Source organism: Oryx dammah, unplaced genomic scaffold (genome assembly GCF_014754425.2).
Source record: "Oryx dammah isolate SB20612 unplaced genomic scaffold, SCBI_Odam_1.1 HiC_scaffold_17, whole genome shotgun sequence".
NCBI classification, from domain to species: Eukaryota; Metazoa; Chordata; class Mammalia; order Artiodactyla; family Bovidae; genus Oryx; species Oryx dammah.
Window position 1 is genome coordinate 27,709,023 of NW_024070201.1, and position 17,396 is coordinate 27,726,418.

At 54.6% G+C, this 17,396-nt stretch overlaps 1 protein-coding gene and 1 long non-coding RNA gene across 4 annotated transcripts; one reads left to right on the forward strand and one right to left on the reverse strand.

Moving 5' to 3' along the window:
* Window positions 1-546: 546 nt before the first annotated feature.
* On the reverse strand, window positions 547-9,636 carry FXYD2 (FXYD domain containing ion transport regulator 2). 3 transcript variants are annotated; one of them, XM_040258086.1, is made up of 7 exons: window positions 9,536-9,636; window positions 8,054-8,313; window positions 3,500-3,538; window positions 3,243-3,317; window positions 1,622-1,658; window positions 1,433-1,463; window positions 547-813 (listed from the first exon to the last, which is right to left on the reverse strand). In XM_040258086.1, the coding sequence occupies exons 2-6, from the start codon at window positions 8,070-8,072 to the stop codon at window positions 1,439-1,441; spliced, it is 195 nt and encodes a 64-aa protein (XP_040114020.1). In that variant the 5' UTR covers window positions 8,073-8,313; window positions 9,536-9,636; the 3' UTR covers window positions 547-813; window positions 1,433-1,438. The 3 variants fall into 3 exon arrangements, with proteins under 3 accessions (XP_040114020.1, XP_040114017.1, XP_040114018.1); XM_040258083.1 differs by lacking the exon at window positions 9,536-9,636 and having other exon boundaries at window positions 8,054-8,530; XM_040258084.1 differs by lacking the exons at window positions 8,054-8,313; window positions 9,536-9,636 and adding an exon at window positions 5,468-5,575.
* Window positions 9,637-14,509: 4,873 nt separating this feature from the next.
* Window positions 14,510-16,466, forward strand: LOC120876308. Its single transcript, XR_005724147.1, has 2 exons — window positions 14,510-14,598; window positions 15,950-16,466. It is a non-coding gene; the product is annotated as an uncharacterized LOC120876308 (long non-coding RNA).
* Window positions 16,467-17,396: the final 930 nt, after the last annotated feature.

Below are 17,396 nucleotides of genomic sequence, written 5' to 3' on the forward strand. Positions count from 1 at the left end.
AGGTTACAGAGGCCCTGCCCTCACTGTCCACTCTCTGGCCTCTGGCCCTGAAATTAACCAAGCCAGCACTGAAAGAGGTGGATGAGATTAGGTCAAACTTGAGGCCCCCTGGCCCCAAGAGTGGAAAGGGCGTGACAGGAGCTCAGCGCCGCAGTTGGGGTTGAGGGATGCGGAGAGAGCTTGTGCTGAGGACGCCCCTGCCCAAGATCCCTAGACCCACCCATCCTGGCATGCCGGCGCACCTGGAGAAATGTGGGCAGAGCACATAACGTGCCCACAAACAACTAAAACAGGGGCAGCCCAGGGCAGGGCCGTGGCAACTCCCACTGGAGAGCTCCTACAGCCACACCCAGGGCCCCGGGCGACCCAAGGGCTTTGAGCCTGTTACCTTCCGGCCGGCTTTCTCTTTGCCTGGCATTCGGAAGGCAGGCTGAGTCCTCTGTCCCGGGGCTCTGGGCAATTTGGGGGGTGAGGAGAGGCCTGGAGATGATGGCACGGAACTTCTTACTTTCATAGGTGCGGCACGTGAGCAAATAAGCGAAAAGCCAGAGACCAGGCTGTACTGACTCCAGGTTGTAGGAGTGGATGGTGACAGTTACAGGACAAAAGGAGCGAGGGAGGAGGCCAGGGAAGGAGCCGTCTCCGAGGCCGGCTTTATTATTAACACGGGGTGGAAGGAGGTGAAGCCCACCCAGGGGTCACGTGGAGCCCGAAGCTTCCTTCAGCCCGAGGGCTTGGCAGTGCTGGGACAGAGGTCTACAGCTCAGGAAACACTTCCAAGCAGCCCTGGTGCAAGGGTGGGCATGGCTGGCTCTGCAAAGAGAAAGGCAGGATGGGGGCTGTGAGCAGGGCTGCAGAGGCTGGGACTTCCGTTTCATCCCTTTTTCACCTTACCTTCCTCTGGCCCATCTCTGCAGCCTCCCTTGGTCACACATACTACGGCATTTTTTTTTTTCTGTTTTTTTTTTTTTTTTGGCCAATATTTTTAAAAGGTGGGAATAGAGACGCAGACACAGAGAACAGATATGTGGACACAAGTGGGATGGAGCGGGTGGGACGAGCTGAGAGAGTAGGGTTGACATATACACACGACCATGTGCAAAGTAGATAGATAGCAGGAAACTGCTGTGGAGCACCGAGAGCTCAGCTCCGTGCTCCGAGATGACCTAGAGGGGTGGGATGGGGGTGGGGGTGGGGGTGGGAGGGAGTCTCAAGAGGTGGGGGGGATATATGTATACTTCTGGCTGTACAGAAACTAACATATTGTAAAGCAATTATACTCTAATAAAACTTTTTAAAAACCAACAAGGAAAAGAACCACACGAGGGTGACAGAGACCTGCCTGATGGGTGAAAGACCCGGAAACTTTCCCGGCCGAGTCCTTAGCTTTTCCTTATTATCCAGAGCCATTGCCCGCTCCTCGCAAACCTACCTCTCCTCAGAGCCCATCTTCAGGAATTTGCCTGGGATGGAGGAAAGCAGACAGGTAAGAAACGGTAGTGGGGTGGAGGGGGCAGGGATTCAGGGCTCCCTGAGGTTGGGAACCCTCCTCACCAGCCTGAGAGGCCAATCCCTCCACCGGCCCCTCCCACCCTCATCAGTCACCCCGGCCAGCACTCACCGGTGCTTCTTCTTGGCCCCGCAGCGGAATCTTTTGCCTTAAAGAGAGAAACGAGGTTAGTTTGCCAAGGAGACCCTCTCTACCCTGGAGGCCTCAGCTCCGTAGCCCCTCCTTCCCCCCCTCGTGCCGGCGCTGCTCCGTGTCTGCCTCAGAGACCACAGCTGACTGTCTCTCTTTATATATGGCTGGACCATAAGCATTCAGAAGTCCAAGTCAGCCAGCTGGGCAGTCAACAAAGATTATTGTGGTGGCGGCTCCATGGTGGACTGTGTGTGTGTCTGGGTTGGTCACTCAGGCGTGTCCAGCTCTTTGCGACCCCACAGACTGTAGCCCGCCTTCTCTGTCCGTGGAATTCTCCAGGCAGGAGTACTGGAGTGGGTTGCCATTTCCTTCTCTAGAGAATCTTCCCGACCCGGGGATCGAACCCTAGTCTCCTGCATTGCAGGCAGATTCTTTGCCGTTTGAGCTACAGGGAAGTCCGTGGCGGACTATGAGCGCGATGGAAATGGTGCTGAGACTGAGCCGTCACAGCGTGCCCCACTCGACGCCCCACTGGGCATGTGGAAGCTGCTCGAGAAGAACGGCAGGAAGTCCAGGGCAAAGGCCACCGGGAGCTCAGCCACAACACAGCAGGGCCCTCAGGGAACCGCCAGGGGAATGGGGAGGCTGGCCCTGTCTGCAGACTGGAGCCATCAGGTTGGGGGGAGGGGGGTGGTGCACCATCTAACACCCCATTAGAATTAGAATCCCAGGACTTGGAAGTGGATGTGCTACATTCCGCATCTTCTTTCCACCAGCGTGTTTCTGAGTATTTGTCTTCTGGTTGCACCTGTCCGAAAGCACTTATTAAGCCCCTGCTGTGTGCCTTGGGGCCGGGATAAGACAAGGCGCTTTCTCTCCCCTAGAACCCCCCACACCTACACTGCTCCCTTGGCTGTCGCGTCTTTGACTGCCAGCCCTAACCTTGTGAGACAAGAGGGAATCATCCCCATTTAACAGATGAACAAACTAAGGCCCAGGGAGTAAGGGATCCACGGTAAACCAGCAGGGAGCCTAAGGCCTCGGGCTGCCAGGGGTGCTTGCCTTCCTGCAGCAGGCCGGGGTGGGGGTGAGGTGCTTCGAAACCCACTCTGCTTCCGATCTGGCTGCGGCACCTCAGGGAGGCTGCTGCACCTACCACTGCGGGTCTGGTTTCTTCATTAAAGAAGTGGCGACAGTGGCGGCCATCCCTCAGTTTGCCGAGAGGATTAAATGGGCCAAGAAAGCGCTCAGTTCTGGGGGAGGGAGCGTCCAGTGGAGGCTGGTTCCCTCCCTTCCCCTGCCCCGAGAGCACTGGAGCCTCCGGGGACCACCAGGAGCCGGTTCCCCATCTCGGCGGCACCCCTCGGGTCCACTAGAGGGCGCACTCGAGGAAAAGGGCATCTCCTGGGTGGTCTGCGGGCCAGCAGCCCCCTCTGCATCAGGGTGTCTGTCCGTTCTCGCATCCTCTGTGGGAGAGGCGAGGGCGCCCGGGAAGCGGGTGAGAGGCTCTCCCCTCCCCACCCGGGAAGCCAGTGTGCTCAGAGGCTTTGAGGAGCTGTGCCCACCTCAGCACCCCCTTATACAGGACGGCCCCACTTACTGAGGATGATGACGAGCCCCACGATGAAGGCCAGGGCGGCGAAGATCAGGCCCCCATTGCGGACGGTCTCGTAGTCTGGGGAAGGAGAGGGCGGGGAGGTGGGATGGGTGACCTAGACCCTTCCCCCAGCCCCACAGTAATAACTCGGGAAGATGGGGCACATGACCCAGGGCTGGGAGAGGCCAGGAACTGTGGATGCGTGGTCGGGGGCGGGGGGTCACTCAGGAAGGGTGGGAGGAGGGGCCCGCCAGACTCACCGTAGTAGAATGGGTCCTCGTTCTCCTTGGGGCTGCCACCTGAGAAGAGAGCCAGTGGTGGGTGGGGGTGAGCCACAGAAACAGGGGCACTCCCGTGCTTGCAGTCCCTGCACCCCCAGAGGTTCAGGGGGGCCAGGGGAAGCTGCTGGAGGGACATACCGGGAGCAGGGGCTGGTTACACCACTGCGGGTGACACCATCTGCCCTCGGTGGCTCCTGAGGGTCGGCTTGGGACCCACCACTGAGCTCCAAAGTAGGGACCCCCCGTGCCTGGGGGTGGGGTGGGGCTGGCACTTCTGGGAGGCTACAGAAGCATCTTCCATAAGCTTCAGCAGCAACCTCTCTCCATATGACTAATCAGCCACAAGGTATTGGGTTCTTCCATAACATCTTACAGAAAAATCCAAACACAATTTTGGGGCAACCAATACTTGGCGAATATTTGTGACGTGAACCAATGAATAAATAAATAGAACCTTAACGTTCACCGAACAGGAGGAAACCAAGGCCCAGTCTGAAGACTTCTCTAAAGTTCCGGTAAAAGTTGGAGGCACAAATCAGTCTTGGACCCCTGTTTCTAGATCCTTCTATCCTACATTGCTATCCTTAGGGGAAAGCAAATTTATTTCAGAAACAGTATATTGGCATGTGGCAGACTGAGGCTAACAAAGCAGTAGCTCATTTAACCATCGTAACAATCCTGTGAGGCATTAATAGTATTCCAATATCATCCATGAGACAATGGAGGCACAGTGGGGTTAAGCAACTCACTCAGAGTCACACAGCTAGAAAAGGGCAGAGTTGGGAATGAACCCAAGCCATTGGTTGTTAACAATCGAGGTGCTTCACCCCTTTGCTGTGCTGCCTCTCACATGGTCAGGAGGAAGGAGACATTTCAAGACGGGTGGTCCCAGCCAGTCTGCAGCCCCCAGCAGAGGTCATGGCTCTGCCCTTCCGCCCTGTAAGCTGAGCGCACTTGCTGGAGGGCAGCTGGAGGGCACCCGGCCAGAGCTTTTCTGTCATGTCTAGTGGTGGCCCCTCTTCTCTGCCCTGCTTGAGCCCCTTCTTGGCACTAGGGAAGCAGTGCCCAAGGTCAAAGAAACGCACCAGTCCTCACCTCCCAGGCTGTGCTGGCCTGGGCCCTGGGCGGTGGGGTCCGGTGAGCCCAGCTCACCCCCTTGGGCCAGGAGAGTTTGGGTTAGGAGGGGCCCACTGAAGGGCCTGAGGGGCCCTTGTCCTGGGACAGGGCCCAGGCACCTGTCCCCATGCAGAAGGCCTCTGAGGTTGTCTCCCAGTTTCAGTTCAAGTCTTGTTCAAGGTCACACGGGCGTTAATGTCAGAGCCATGATGGGACTAACCACTCCCCTTGCCGCTCCAGGAAACTGCCTCCTCCCTGACCACCTTGTCTTGAGCCATTGGGAGAGCCCACCCTACCCAAAGACCTCAGCTTTTCTAGATCTGGTTCAAAGACCACCACAGTCCACAGCGGGCCCACTAGATTCCAGACCCGATTGCCCTTGTTCGCAGGATGCCTTCTAGGCATGTGTCCTGAACCTGGGGGCTCTTGCCCTAAAGCCAGGCTGAGAAGGCTGACCGGGGGGCCCACTGCTGCCCCGCCTCACCCCCATCCGCCTCCTGCTCTCGGTTTAGTCCAGAAGATGCATGCTCACCACCCCCCATGCCCCAGCACCTCCTACTTGGCACCCACATTTCCACCATTCAAACTAGATTGCTTTGGCGTTAAGGTGGGATCCTCTTTTAAAAGCAGATTTTCTTAGAGAGGAGGCTGGCTGGCACGCACGGTATGAGAGAGGGGTGCTGGGTGCTCTGGAAGGCAGGGATGCCCGGAGACGGAAGAGGGGGTCGTGTTCACCCTCCAAAGATGGTCCAAGCACCTCCTGCTTCACATACACGCATGCACACACACTCGCACACACACGCACACACACTCGCACACACATGCACTCACCGTCATCTGTCAACTCTGCCATTTCCCCCACAGACCAGGCCTGTGCCCGCTGCCCTCTTCCCGCGGCCTCTGCTTCGAGGAGACTGCCCGGCTGTGGGGTGGCCAGAGATGGGGTGGGGGCATTAAACATTAACAGTGCCAGGTAATATTTACCCTGGTCACAAGAAAAGCCCGGGTGTGGACAGTGGGGCTCCCGCTGAGGCGTGAGGAGGGGCAGGGAGGAGCTGGCCGTCTTTCCAAACCCTCCCAAAGGAAATTTCCAGAGAGAAGAGCCACGGAGTCCACCCGCCAGGTGGAGAAGTCACAGCTGGGGCCATGACAGTAGGGAATTGGGGGTTTTGAAATGCATTCAGCGTGTACTACAGCTTGCAGGGGACAAGGTCTGGGGTCCCACAGAGGCCCTCGACCCTAGCAGCCGCCCACATCTCCCACCACTGTGCAGGCTGCTGGTCCGGCTGGTGCCTGGCATTCGGGGCTTTCTTGAGGTGATCCCAGGGTGCCTGGCCCCTCAACCCACTCAAGCCCCCACCCCGCCCCACCCCCTGGTACACTGTGCGTGCTTCCAGGCTTTCATGCCTGGGAACACCCTTTCCTTTGTACCTTTTTCCTCCATCCAGGCCACATCTAACAGCTCACACCTTGGTCAGAAGGGCTCCAGTCATCCTTCACTAAGCCCTCTGTCCCCGCAGCCTCTGGCACGTCCTTCTCCAGCCATGAAGCCCAGCTTCCATGCCAGTCCCCACGTTACAGCACAGGCTCCTTTGGGAAGGGGCCAAGCCAGACCACAGAGAGAACACCTTGCTTTTATGATTTGAAAAGCATGTTTCTAACTGTTATTCCCTGGTACTTTGTGTTATTTCCCCATTTTATATATGAGGCATCTGAGGCACAGAGAGGATATGGCCTTGGTTCAAGGGCACACAGCTGGTGAGAGGCAAGGTGAGAACTGACAGGCAGGCCCTCGCTTTGGGAGGCAGGGACTCCTCCCTCTATTGTGGCCCCATTCACGTTGGGGACCCCGGTGCTAGGTCCTCCATGGATGCTCATATTCCTGGCTGAGTTCTAATCAATCAGATTGGCTTCCAGAAGAAGCTGATGCTCAACTGTAGCTAAAAGGCCAGGTTAGAGGTCATTGTCCACCAAGGGCAGGTTAGTCCTTCAAAAGGACTCCATCTATTAATCCTCTTGGAGCAGTGACAGGGGATCAAGGTTTGAGTTCACTTCCTGGCTCCTCCACTTGCTAAGCATGTGGCCCCAGTCAAGTTATTTAATCTCTATATGCCTCAGTTTCCTCATCTGTAAAATAGGTTGTTGTGAGGAGAAAGTGAGATAATGCAGTGAAGGGCATGGTGGGGGGCCTGGTACACAGTAAGTGTCATTATTGTTAACTGTTATACACTGTCACACCAAGAAAGCCACCCACTTTCCAGCAAAATGAACATGGGGGTGAGATGGAAAGACAGACTGTCATGGCCTGCAGACCAGAAGCTGAGACATCCATTCATCTCTTGGCTTCCAAGGCCAAGTGATGGAAATTCATGGAAACACAACCGAGCTGACATTTGGCAGGCGCTGAGCATGTGTCAGCCTCTTGCACGCACTGTCCTGCTAATTCCACATTTGCCCCATTCCACGGGTAAAGAAACTGAGCTGGTCATTGCCCCTGCAAGGACCCCTGGAGCTGGCCCGGGCAGTGCCATGAACCCCAGTGGGCAGCCCGGGAAGACTGAGGGCAGGGAGACTGGGCGACTTGCCTGAAACACCCAGTCAGGGACAAATCCAGGGCTAGAAAGCCAGACCCCCATGACTGTGCTCCCCAAACTCCTGGGGCTCTCCACACAGACAGTGATGCCCCCTTATTATATATTATCTTGCTCCCTTAGTACATGTTGTCTATCTTTGTAAGCTACCATGCATTCTTTCTGGAGTATAAAAATAGGTGGAAAGTTCATAGACACATAGATAGCTACATACATAGCTACATAGATCAATGGTTATGCTAGATAATAGGTAGATAGATGGGCAGGAGATAAAAGAGAAATAGGGAGCAAATCAACAGCTACAACAGCAAATCAACAGCTACATCTACAGTAGTTACATTTTTAACTGCGTGTGCATGACACCGTCCTAAAGACTTTATAAAAACCAACTCATTTAATCATCACAGCAACTTGATGAGGCAGGGAAGGCATTACTATCATCCCCATTTTGTAGATGAAGGCACAGAGAAGTTAAATAACTTCCCAGAGGTCAGGTGGGTGGAAAGTGGGAGAACCAAGCTCTGAACCTAGCAGTCTGGCTTTAGAGTTCCTACAGCTGGACAGACAGATGACTGACAGAGAATGAGGGCTGTGGGACAAGTTGCCTTCCCAGCTCTTGACAGCTCAGAGATGCTGGGAGCAGAGATCACAGCACGCCCAGGTCCCCAGAAGGAATTGCCCTCATTTAGAAATCTTGCCTCTCCCCATTGCTGCTTTCCCTATACTCCTGGGGAGCTGGGGGTGCTCTTGAAAGTGATGGGGTGGACACTTGTGTCAGAATCCAGGACAGTGGACGGGTGGTGGGGACGGGGTTCAGGGCACTCACCCAGGTACCACCTGTCCATAGCAGGAGCTGCTGGCTGTGTCTTCAGAGGATGAGAGAGTCGTGAGGTGCTAGTGACCCAGGGCCTGAATGCGAAGAGCCGGCCTCCCTCTCTCCACAGCCCAGCTGAGCCCACGGGCAGGAAGAGACAAAGGCAGGGAGGAGGGGCTGGCAACGGAGCCCTCACCTCGTGCCTGCCTGCCGGGCAGGCTGGGCTGGGCTCCACGTGAGAAGGGGGCAGATTTTCTGACCTCCAAGAGCACCTGAGAAAGGGGGGAGCTGTGAGTGTCCACAAACAAACCACAGCCCCCATACTGGGGTGAGATGCCTCCGTGTAGCCCGGGGCGTCTGCAAAGGTCACCAGGAGCCAGGAAGTCCCTGGCCAGGGCCTCAGCCCATGAAATCAGAGTCCCCGATCTTCCCCTGTCCCTGGGCTGGGGTCCTCTGAGAGAGACACTCAAGGGCACGCAGGGGTCCCCCTAAACCTTTCCCCAGTGACACCTTCTTCCTCCAGCTCAGTTGGCCTTGGCCCTGATGTATGCGTCCTCAAGGGCCTGTTCTGGAGCCCAGAGTCCCCTGAAACTGGACAGGACGGTGGGCAGCCCCTTGGAAGCTGCCCCGGGTGGGAGGGAGTGCTTGCTGGCCATGGCGCTGGGCCCAAGGCACCGTCAGCCGCCTCCCGCGTCTCCCCAGGAGCCGGGCGGAGATGGGGAGCAGCTGGGGCTGCGAGGAGGAGCGGATGAGGAAGCTGGGCTTCCTCGGCTGGGACCCCTCACTTGGACCCCAGGGTCTGAGCTCAGGCTGTGAAGTCAGACCTGTCTGTCTGTCTGGAGACACCAGCGGCTTCATGAGGCCCCAGAGGGATGCCAGTTGGTGCCACAGGGAGGGGGCAGCCGGAAGACAGCACTTAGTGGGAGGGCCCATCTCCCAGCTGGAGCCAGGAGCCACTCGGGGGAACCGCAGGGCCAGCAGTGTCCCCCACCCACCCCGGCTCAGCAAGGCCTGTCCTCTGGCCACTGGGGCCCCTGTCAGGGCCTGGAGGGAGGCTGCAGTAAGCAGTCTGTGAGGCTCACTGGGGACCACGGGCTCCTCCTTGGTCCCTCGTGGGTCGCCCCAACAGACAGTGAACAGCAGGGTCTGCGAGGTGCGGGTCTGGCCTGGGCTCTGTTCAGATGACACCCACCGCTCTGCCCCTCCTTAGCAACACTTCCTGCCCCCAGGGGATGACTAATGTACCCCCAGAGAGCCACCTGGACTGGAAAATACTTCGGAAACGGAGACAGGCAGACCTGGGGGGCGTTGTCTGGCTGGTATAAGATCTGTCCTGGGGAGCCATACCCACCCCAGCAGGCAGCCCTGCCTCTGGGCTTCTTCCTCTTTTCCCCACCACCCAGAAGCCTGCCCAGGGGCCTAGCTGCTCACCAGACGCCGCCCCCGCCCCACACCCCCACCCCCTGCCCCTGGTCACATGCTGCCAGTGGAAACCTTCGTGCTCACAGCCCAGAGCCACAGCGCAGACATCCCCCAGGCTGGGAACTTGGAGAAACTCCTGAATCTCAGGACCAGATAGGCCTTTAGAGGTTGCCTGGTGCAGACTTATCAGTGGCCCTGAAAGAAAGTAGAGACGTCAGCCAGGACCACTCCCACCCTCCCCCACCCCCAACACACACACACTCTCTCTCACACACACACACACTCCCAGACACGAACACTGTGAAGAAAGGCATCTCCATCCTAAATGGAGACCCTGAGCCCCGTGTCACTGATTAACTAGAAAGAGCCTCCCAGGTCATCCCCCCAACTCCCTCACTTTACCAAGGGTTCCCTCTCCTGCTCACACCCCCTGAGGACTGTGCATTCGTGCATGCTCAGTTACTCAGTCGTGTCCAACTCTTTGCGGCCCCCTGGACTGTAGCCTGCCCGGCTCCTCTGTCCATGGGGTTTTCCAGGCAAGAGTACTGGAGTGGGTTACCATCTCCTCCTCCAGGGGATCTTCCTGACCCAGAGGCTGAACCCATGTCCTCCATGTCTCCCGCATTGCAGGTGATTCTCTACCGCTGAGCCATCGGGGAAGCCTTAAGTAAAGGCCAAAACCTTTCTTGTATTCTAGAGGCCCTTCTGCATCTGGCCCCAGGGACCCCTCCAACCTTGTCTCAATGACTTCCCTGCCCCTTCTCTCTATTCCAGCCATATTGGTCTCCTTGATGATCCTCTGACCCTCTAGACACACTCCTGCCTCAGGACCTTTGCACCTGCTATTCTCTCTTCCTGAAGACACTCCTTCCAAAAAAATTCCTTGGCTGAACTTGCTCAGGCAATGTCCCTTCCTTGCATCCTAGCCTATAATTTACACACCTACTCTGTAATATTTCAAGTCCCTTCTTAGCCTTATTATATTTTTTTCACATTTATTACAGTGGATAAATTCTATATTTTCCTTAAGTTGCTTCTCACTTCTCTCTCAACTAAAACTAAATTCCAGGAGAGCAGGGATTTTTTGTTTGCTGTGCTTGTTTCTAGATCCCCAGTGCCAGAACAGGCCTGGCTCTGGGTGGACCCCTGGTTTTGTTAAATGAATGAATTGGTTCCAGAAGTGAAATAATTCTGCCGGTGGCACAGGCAGACTCACAGTGTGCCTGATGCAACCTCTCCTCATGACTCACCTGCTCTCTAGTAAGTAGCAAGAACTAGTTTGTCCCCACAGAGAGACAGTGGGTGGCCAGCTCCCCCCAATCTCCCACCGGCAGCTCCCCTAGAGTCCTTCCTGGGGAGTTCCCCGTTCCTGCCCCTCAACTCCCCTCCAGCGCTTCACTTGGAGCCCTGCAGAAATTTTCATGAAAGTGTTCGCCTTGTGCATTCAGGGGAAGCCAAATGTTATAAGTTAAGGGGGTCCTCCCCTCTCCCCTCACTCGCACCCAGCCCTTCCTTGTCCTGACTGAGCTCATCAGCCTAGCTGACACTGAGACACCCTACATTCTTCCAGGGAGGTGTTGGCTCCTTCGACATGAACCATGGCCCACCATCCCCCAAAGAGAAGACCAGGGGAGCCTCTCCCCCTATATATCTTTTCAGGCAGGTCAGGGGTCCCTGCAGGCACAAACACCCACACTAAAATCCTGTGCATCCTTCTCCCATCTGTAAAATGGGGTGATAGCACCTACCTTGCAGGGCTGTCGCAGGAATAGAGGTGATGTAGGAGAAGGCCTGGCCAAGAGGGTCCTAATAGGTGCCACCTTCACTACCCTCACCCTAGGCAGGCCTCCAGGTGACAAGGACACTCAAAGTTAATCTCTTCCCCAGGCTGTCCCCAGCAGAGTGATCTTTAAAGTGAGCTCTTGGGGCATATTTCTGCCCATGACCCTCAGTATGTTCTCTGCCAGCCAACCACCCACCCAGCACCCCGAAACTTCCCTTCCTCCCCTGACACCCCACACAACATGGCTGTTCCCTGCTGGCATCTGGCCCCTTTTCTTGTTCTTCCAGTCTCTTCTGGGGTATGGGGGCAACTGAGGTGGGAACACAATTCTTTTATCCAAAGACTACAATGCAAAGACCACCCCCAAACCCCTCTTATCTGTTGCTCCAGGCTGGAGCCAAAGAGGGGCACACTCTGCTGTTTTCCCCAAGACCCAGAAATCAAGGAGCTCTTTGGGAGACATGGAGAGGTGGTCCCAACTCCCAGACCCCACCTTCAGCACTAGCCCATCCAAAGGCACAATGTTCTCAGCTGGTGTGCCTCAGCCTCCCGTCTTCCCTAGCAGGCCTCCTTCGGCCCTGACTCCTCAGCCTCGGGCAGCCGTCTGGGTTGGTCATGGTTGGGCTGGTGGGTGAAGAGTTGAGAGGCTGGGACATCGCCTGAGCCTTGTCTCCAGCATTGAGGCAAAGGCCCTCATTGCCAGCCTCCCTGGGATAGGCTCCTCCAGATCCACCAGCTCTGGACCTGGGGGCTGCATGGCAGCGGGCACAGCCTTGGAATCCAGGCTGCCCACCAGTCCTGGAGGTGGCTCGCAGTTGGAGAGAAGCCAGGAGCCCCTAGAAAGTCCGGTTCCCGGCTCAGGTCCGTCCTCAGCCATGTGGCACGCACGGTCGCCTGGCAGGGAACGTGGTGGCTCTCAGGCCACAACTGTGCTGCCAGAGGTCCCAAACCTCAGGGAACACTGGCTCCTGCTGCGGCTGTGGGTGCCAGGGTGACTAGGGTCTTATAAGGCAAGGCTGGGAGGAGGTGGGCCCTGGAGGGTCCATTCCTTAACAGTTGGCATCAAGATGGCCTGAGCTGTGGGGCACACAGGTCCTGGGAGCCGCCAAGGGGCAATGTACTCAGAGTCAAGGTCACCCAGGCCTTCCTGCTCCTGAGCAGGCGGGAGCTGGGGACGCCCTCTTCTGTTTCTACAGCTGGTGACAAGGGCAAGCCCGTTTGACCCACCTCTCCCGCAGTGAACACCCTGGAGAGAAATGCATTCTTGACTTTTCTAAGAACTTGCCTCTGCACTTGAACGAGAACAAAGGCTGTTTCTCTCCAGTGGCAGACAGTCTCCTTCCACATTCCTCCTTATCTCTGAATGGCTCCAAGCTCACCACCTCCAGGAAGACCACCAGGAGCAGACCCACCCCCTGCTGTTCCTACCCTTCCTCCATGACCTTCTGGATTCCACTGCCATGGCCCAAATAGCTCACATCTGGCTTTGTAATCATCTTTGTCTTTGACTTCAGAGACTACCAAGTCTGTCCTGGCTTCTTTGAGCACACAGATTACCAGGTCTGGAGTCTGGGCCCCATCTCTGCTCACTTGGTAGCAATTCCATCCATTTTATCATTCTCAACAGTTCTGAAGAACTCTTGTCTCTTTGTTTCATTCATCCCACTCATCCAAGCAGGTTTTGTGATACTCATGGAGAAGGAGACTCTCACGGTATGTAGATAAGTTAGAACTTGAGCCCCAGTCTACAGGACAGAAGGGGAACCCTGCTATCACAACAAGGGCACAGAGGACCTGAATGGTAATACAAATATTAATAATGTGGACCAAAAAAAAAAAATGTTGCCTGCCATTTCAGTAAAGAATGCTGCCCTCCATCAAACCAGCAGCCACTGCTGATGACAGTGCACCCTGAGGGAATTCAGGGTGGAGAAAAACAGCGTATTGGCCCTAGATAGCTAAGATGCATATCAAAGGAATAATTTCAATAAGCCCAGAATCTTGCATCTTCCCATACATAGAAAGGTACTAAGGTCTTAACTTGGGATGCCTGGTTTTTATGATTAGCAGTAATCTTTTCATGTTTAGCTACTTTTTTTTTTCCCCAGTAGAAACTCCTATATATCTTGGTTTCTCCCTTACCTCTTTGGAACAGTTCTACTACTTGAGAGCTACACCAGAGCTACCTGAGAGGCCATCTCCCAGACTACAGTCCTCAGTAATTTTTCATTGTTGCTCAGTTGCCAAGTTGTGTCTGACTCTGTTTGACCCCATGGACTGTAGCATGCCAGGCTTCCCTGTCCTTCACTATCTCCTGGAGTTTGCTCAAATTCATGTCCATTGCGTCAGTGATGCCATCCAGCAATCTCATCCTCTGTCTCCCCCTTCTCCTCCTACCCTCAATCTTTCCCAGCATCAGGGTCTTTTCCAATGAGTCAGCTCTTCATATCAGGTGGCCCAAAGATTGGAGGTTCAGCTTCAGCATCAGTCCTTCCAGTGAATATTCACAGTTGATTTCCTTTAGGATTGACTGGCTTGATCTTGCTGTCCAAGGGAATCTCAAGAGTCTTCTAAAGCACCACAGTTCAAAAGCATCAATTCTTTGGTGCTCAGCCTTCTTTACGGTCCAACTCTCACATCTGTACATTACTAGAAACACCATAGCTTTGACCTCATGGACCTTTGTTGGCAAAATGATGGCTTTTTAATAGTCCTCAATAATACCCCCAAATAAAACATAATCCTCAACTTTAAGGTTGTATGCTTTTTTTCAGTTGACAATAACATAATATATACATGTAAATATTTCAGTATTTTTATGTCCATAATCTCACTTTGACCCTGTGAGGTAACAGGAAAGATACTGATGGACCCATTGTGCAGTTGAGGAAACCAAGGCTCCCAAGACTACACAGGAGCCCAGCTTACCCCATGGCTAGGAAGGACTTCATTTTGCAGAGATGGAAACTGACAAAGATGCTGGGGTCTAGCCCAGATCACACAGCTGGAGGGAACACAGGGGTGTCCTGAGGCTTTTTCAGTTTCAGCAGGCACTGGCTGGGAGGCAGGAACCCCCTCTTCTGGACGCTGCAGAGGGCCAACTGCCTGGCAGCCCCTACCACTGCGAGTCCTTCAGGACACCCGATCGCAGCATCACCTGCTCTGCCATCACTGCCTTGGCCGGTGGCCTGCTATTGTGCAACCAGGCACTGGGCTGGGGCTGGCTCCATAAAATCAACAGCCAGTTGGCTTGATCTGGCTGATTCTGCCCCACTGGAGTTCAACTGTGACAGCAATGATTCAGGCTAATGGTGAGAAGTGGCCGTTCTTCCTCTCTGTGGCCTGGAGACAGGTATTTCCAAGGCTCCTCCCCTGGCTCAGGCAAACACACCTGACCTACCTGTGCCCCGCCGCCTCCTGCCCCCAGTCTCTCTCACGCTCTCTCCAGGCCCAGGTTGAGGCAGAATAGCCAGGGACAAGGTGGGGTGAACCAGACAGAGCTGGACAGCTCTCTCACCCCTGTCCCGCCAGCCACCCCTGCCAACCTAGGATCCCGGGGAAGGCAGAGCTCTCCTTCCCACAGGAAGAGAAGGTGCCCAGTGACCTTGGCGTGTGCTTCAGCCTGGAGACCCCCTCACCCACCCCTCTCTCCCTGCTGCTTGCACTCTGCCTCTGACTCTCTTCCAAGAACAACTTGGCAACTTCCAATCCACAACCTGCAAAAAAAAAAAAAAAAGTGATAGGGGAGGGCCACAGGCCAGGGTAGGGGTGGGGAGCAGGCAGGTTGACCTATTTTTATGTGGTGCTAAGTAGCATAAACAGCTCATGCAAATAGACTTGAAAATTGTTGGAGTGGAATTCACGGGGAGGTGGGGAGCAGGGGGAGTGGCTGGGAGGTGGAAGGTGTAGACAACTGAGATTTCTGCCTGAGACCCTTCTGGGAAGCGGCACAGCACGGCAGCTTTCCTGTTCAGTCCAGCTTTCCCGTTCATTCCTTGTTATATTCAACCAAGCCACAAATATAAGCCAAGTGCCCTAGAGGCTGAGTGGACAGGCGAGGTCCTGCCTGCATGGAGTACGAGTCCAGAAGGAAGACATGCCTGGACTCTGGACTCCTCTCCCCTGGCCCGCGCCCTCCAGCTAGACTGTCTCATCCATCCACTGGTTGGCGGGTGAGGGGTCCTCAGTTCAGGCCTGGACACTTAGGTCATTCTGGGTAGGTTCTCGGAGCCCGTCTTGCCCAGACGATTCTACGTGCTGGTCCTTTTCCTTCACCTTGAACACTTCCAGTGACAGGGAGCTCACTCCAGTCTTGGATCATCATAACCTGGGAGCTAAGGACTTACTCACTTGAGGCCAAATTTTGCCTTTTTGCCTCCTGCTCCCATCCACCTGATGGCCCTGGGTCACTTCCTCTGAATCACAGGGTCACACTGCCTTAGACCTGCATGGGCCTGGCCTAGACCTTGGCTTTGCCAGCAGCAGTGTTACTCAGGCAGGTCCCACCGACCCTCAGCTCCTCATCTGTCACATAGGGATGCCATCATATATAGCTGTGAGTTCTAAATGAGTTGGAACCCATGAAGACCTCAGCCCAGGGTTTGCACATAGTAGGTGCATGGTAAATGTCAGCTGTCTTCATTCATTCATCCATTATTATCATTTTGATCATCAGTTTCTTTGTTCATGTGTCTTGCTTCCAGACCACTCACTTCCCACAGGACCCTCCTCAGAGCACAGTTCAGCTAGTTGATGCCCCAAAGGGATCTCCAGGCTCCAGCTGCAGTCTCACCAGCCCAGACCACCCTTTTCCTCTGTCTGGATGCCAGCCTCCTGAAGAAGGAAGCCAAGCCACGTGTGTTCTGTGAAGAACTTTGGAGACAGCCAGCCTGCACCCAACGCCTAGCTCCTCCATCTGCCAGTCATGTGGCCCTAGACCTGTCACAGATTTATCAGAGAGGCTGTAAAATGTGAATATCTAGCTCAGAGATCATGCAAGATCACCAGAAGAAATAGGTAGGTGCTCAGAGTCTGGCAGAGTAGAGAGAACCATCTTATTTTATGCTAGAGATGAGAACTACTATTTTCTATTGTTAATATAATTATTATGAGAAAAATCAGAACCTCCCCATTGGACTTGCTTACACTTGTTTTTATTGTTTCATATGTTCTTTTCAATAATGAATGTGTGGAGAAAACCAACTTATAAAAAATTAATCTTATTTATTTTTGTTTATGGCGGTGCTGGGTCTTTGTTGCTGCACACAGGTTTTCTCCAGTGGCGGTGAGTGGGGGCTCCTCTCCAGTGGCAGTGTGCAGGCTTCTTATTACGGTGGCCTCTCTTGTTGTGGTGGTTTCTCTTGTTGCGGAGCTTGGGCTCTAGAGTGTGCAGGCTTTAGCAGTTCTGGCGCATGGACTTAGTTCCCCCACGGTATGTGGAATCTTTCTGGACTAGGAATCAAACCCATGTCCCCTGCATTGACAGGTGGCTTCTTAACCACTGGACCACCTGGGAAGTCCCTCACCAACTTTTGTGCATCTGGACCCTCTAAGGATCTTCATTCGGCCTTTCTCTGCAACTGCTGCAAAGCCTACAAACACCCTGACCCACAGTCAGAGTTCCTGATTGGTGGTTGTGAGCTTATATATACAAAGTATGACCAGAGCTGTTTTAGCCACCACGATCTCTGGGTTGACAGTGTTGAGTGTGATCTCAACTATAAGCCTCAGTCTTTTCAAGGACCTAGGGGACTGAGGGTACAAGCAGTGCAGAAGGACAGGCATGTCCCAGGGGTGACCAGGGCATGGCTGAACCCCACAGTCCCTCAGGACCCGTGCCTTGTGATTCTGCAGCTCCAAACAACTCATAGAATCTAGACAGACTCTATGAAGATTTTCTGAGACTGTAAAGTGTTCCAGGCATTCTTATGTCTGAAGGAGACATAGTTCTTGCTCCCTAGGAACCAGGTCTCACAATAAAGACACACAAAACACTTGGGAGGTGGGGGCCACACCTGGATGACCTCCAAGGAAGACAGCCCCATCAGCTGTGTTTGTTTGGCCAAAGTCCTTCTTTAAAAACTGAACTGGAAGGCCTTTGGGAGGACAGTCTATGTGACCCATGGCCCTATGCCCCATCTCCTGTGTCAC

What these genes read in the sequence shown, in the direction of transcription:
- FXYD2 (XM_040258083.1), bottom strand. Translation starts at nt 8,363, where the DNA reads ATGGGGGCTGTGGTTTGTTTGTGGACACTCACAGCTCCCCCCTTTCTC. An exon ending in CGAGGACCCATTCTACTACG is followed by an intron (nt 3,318 to 3,499) that starts GTGAGTCTGGCG and finishes CTCCTTCCCCAG; the next exon opens with ACTACGAGACCGTCCGCAAT. An exon ending in GGGGCTCGTCATCATCCTCA is followed by an intron (nt 1,659 to 3,242) that starts GTAAGTGGGGCC and finishes TCTCTCTTTAAG; the next exon opens with GCAAAAGATTCCGCTGCGGG.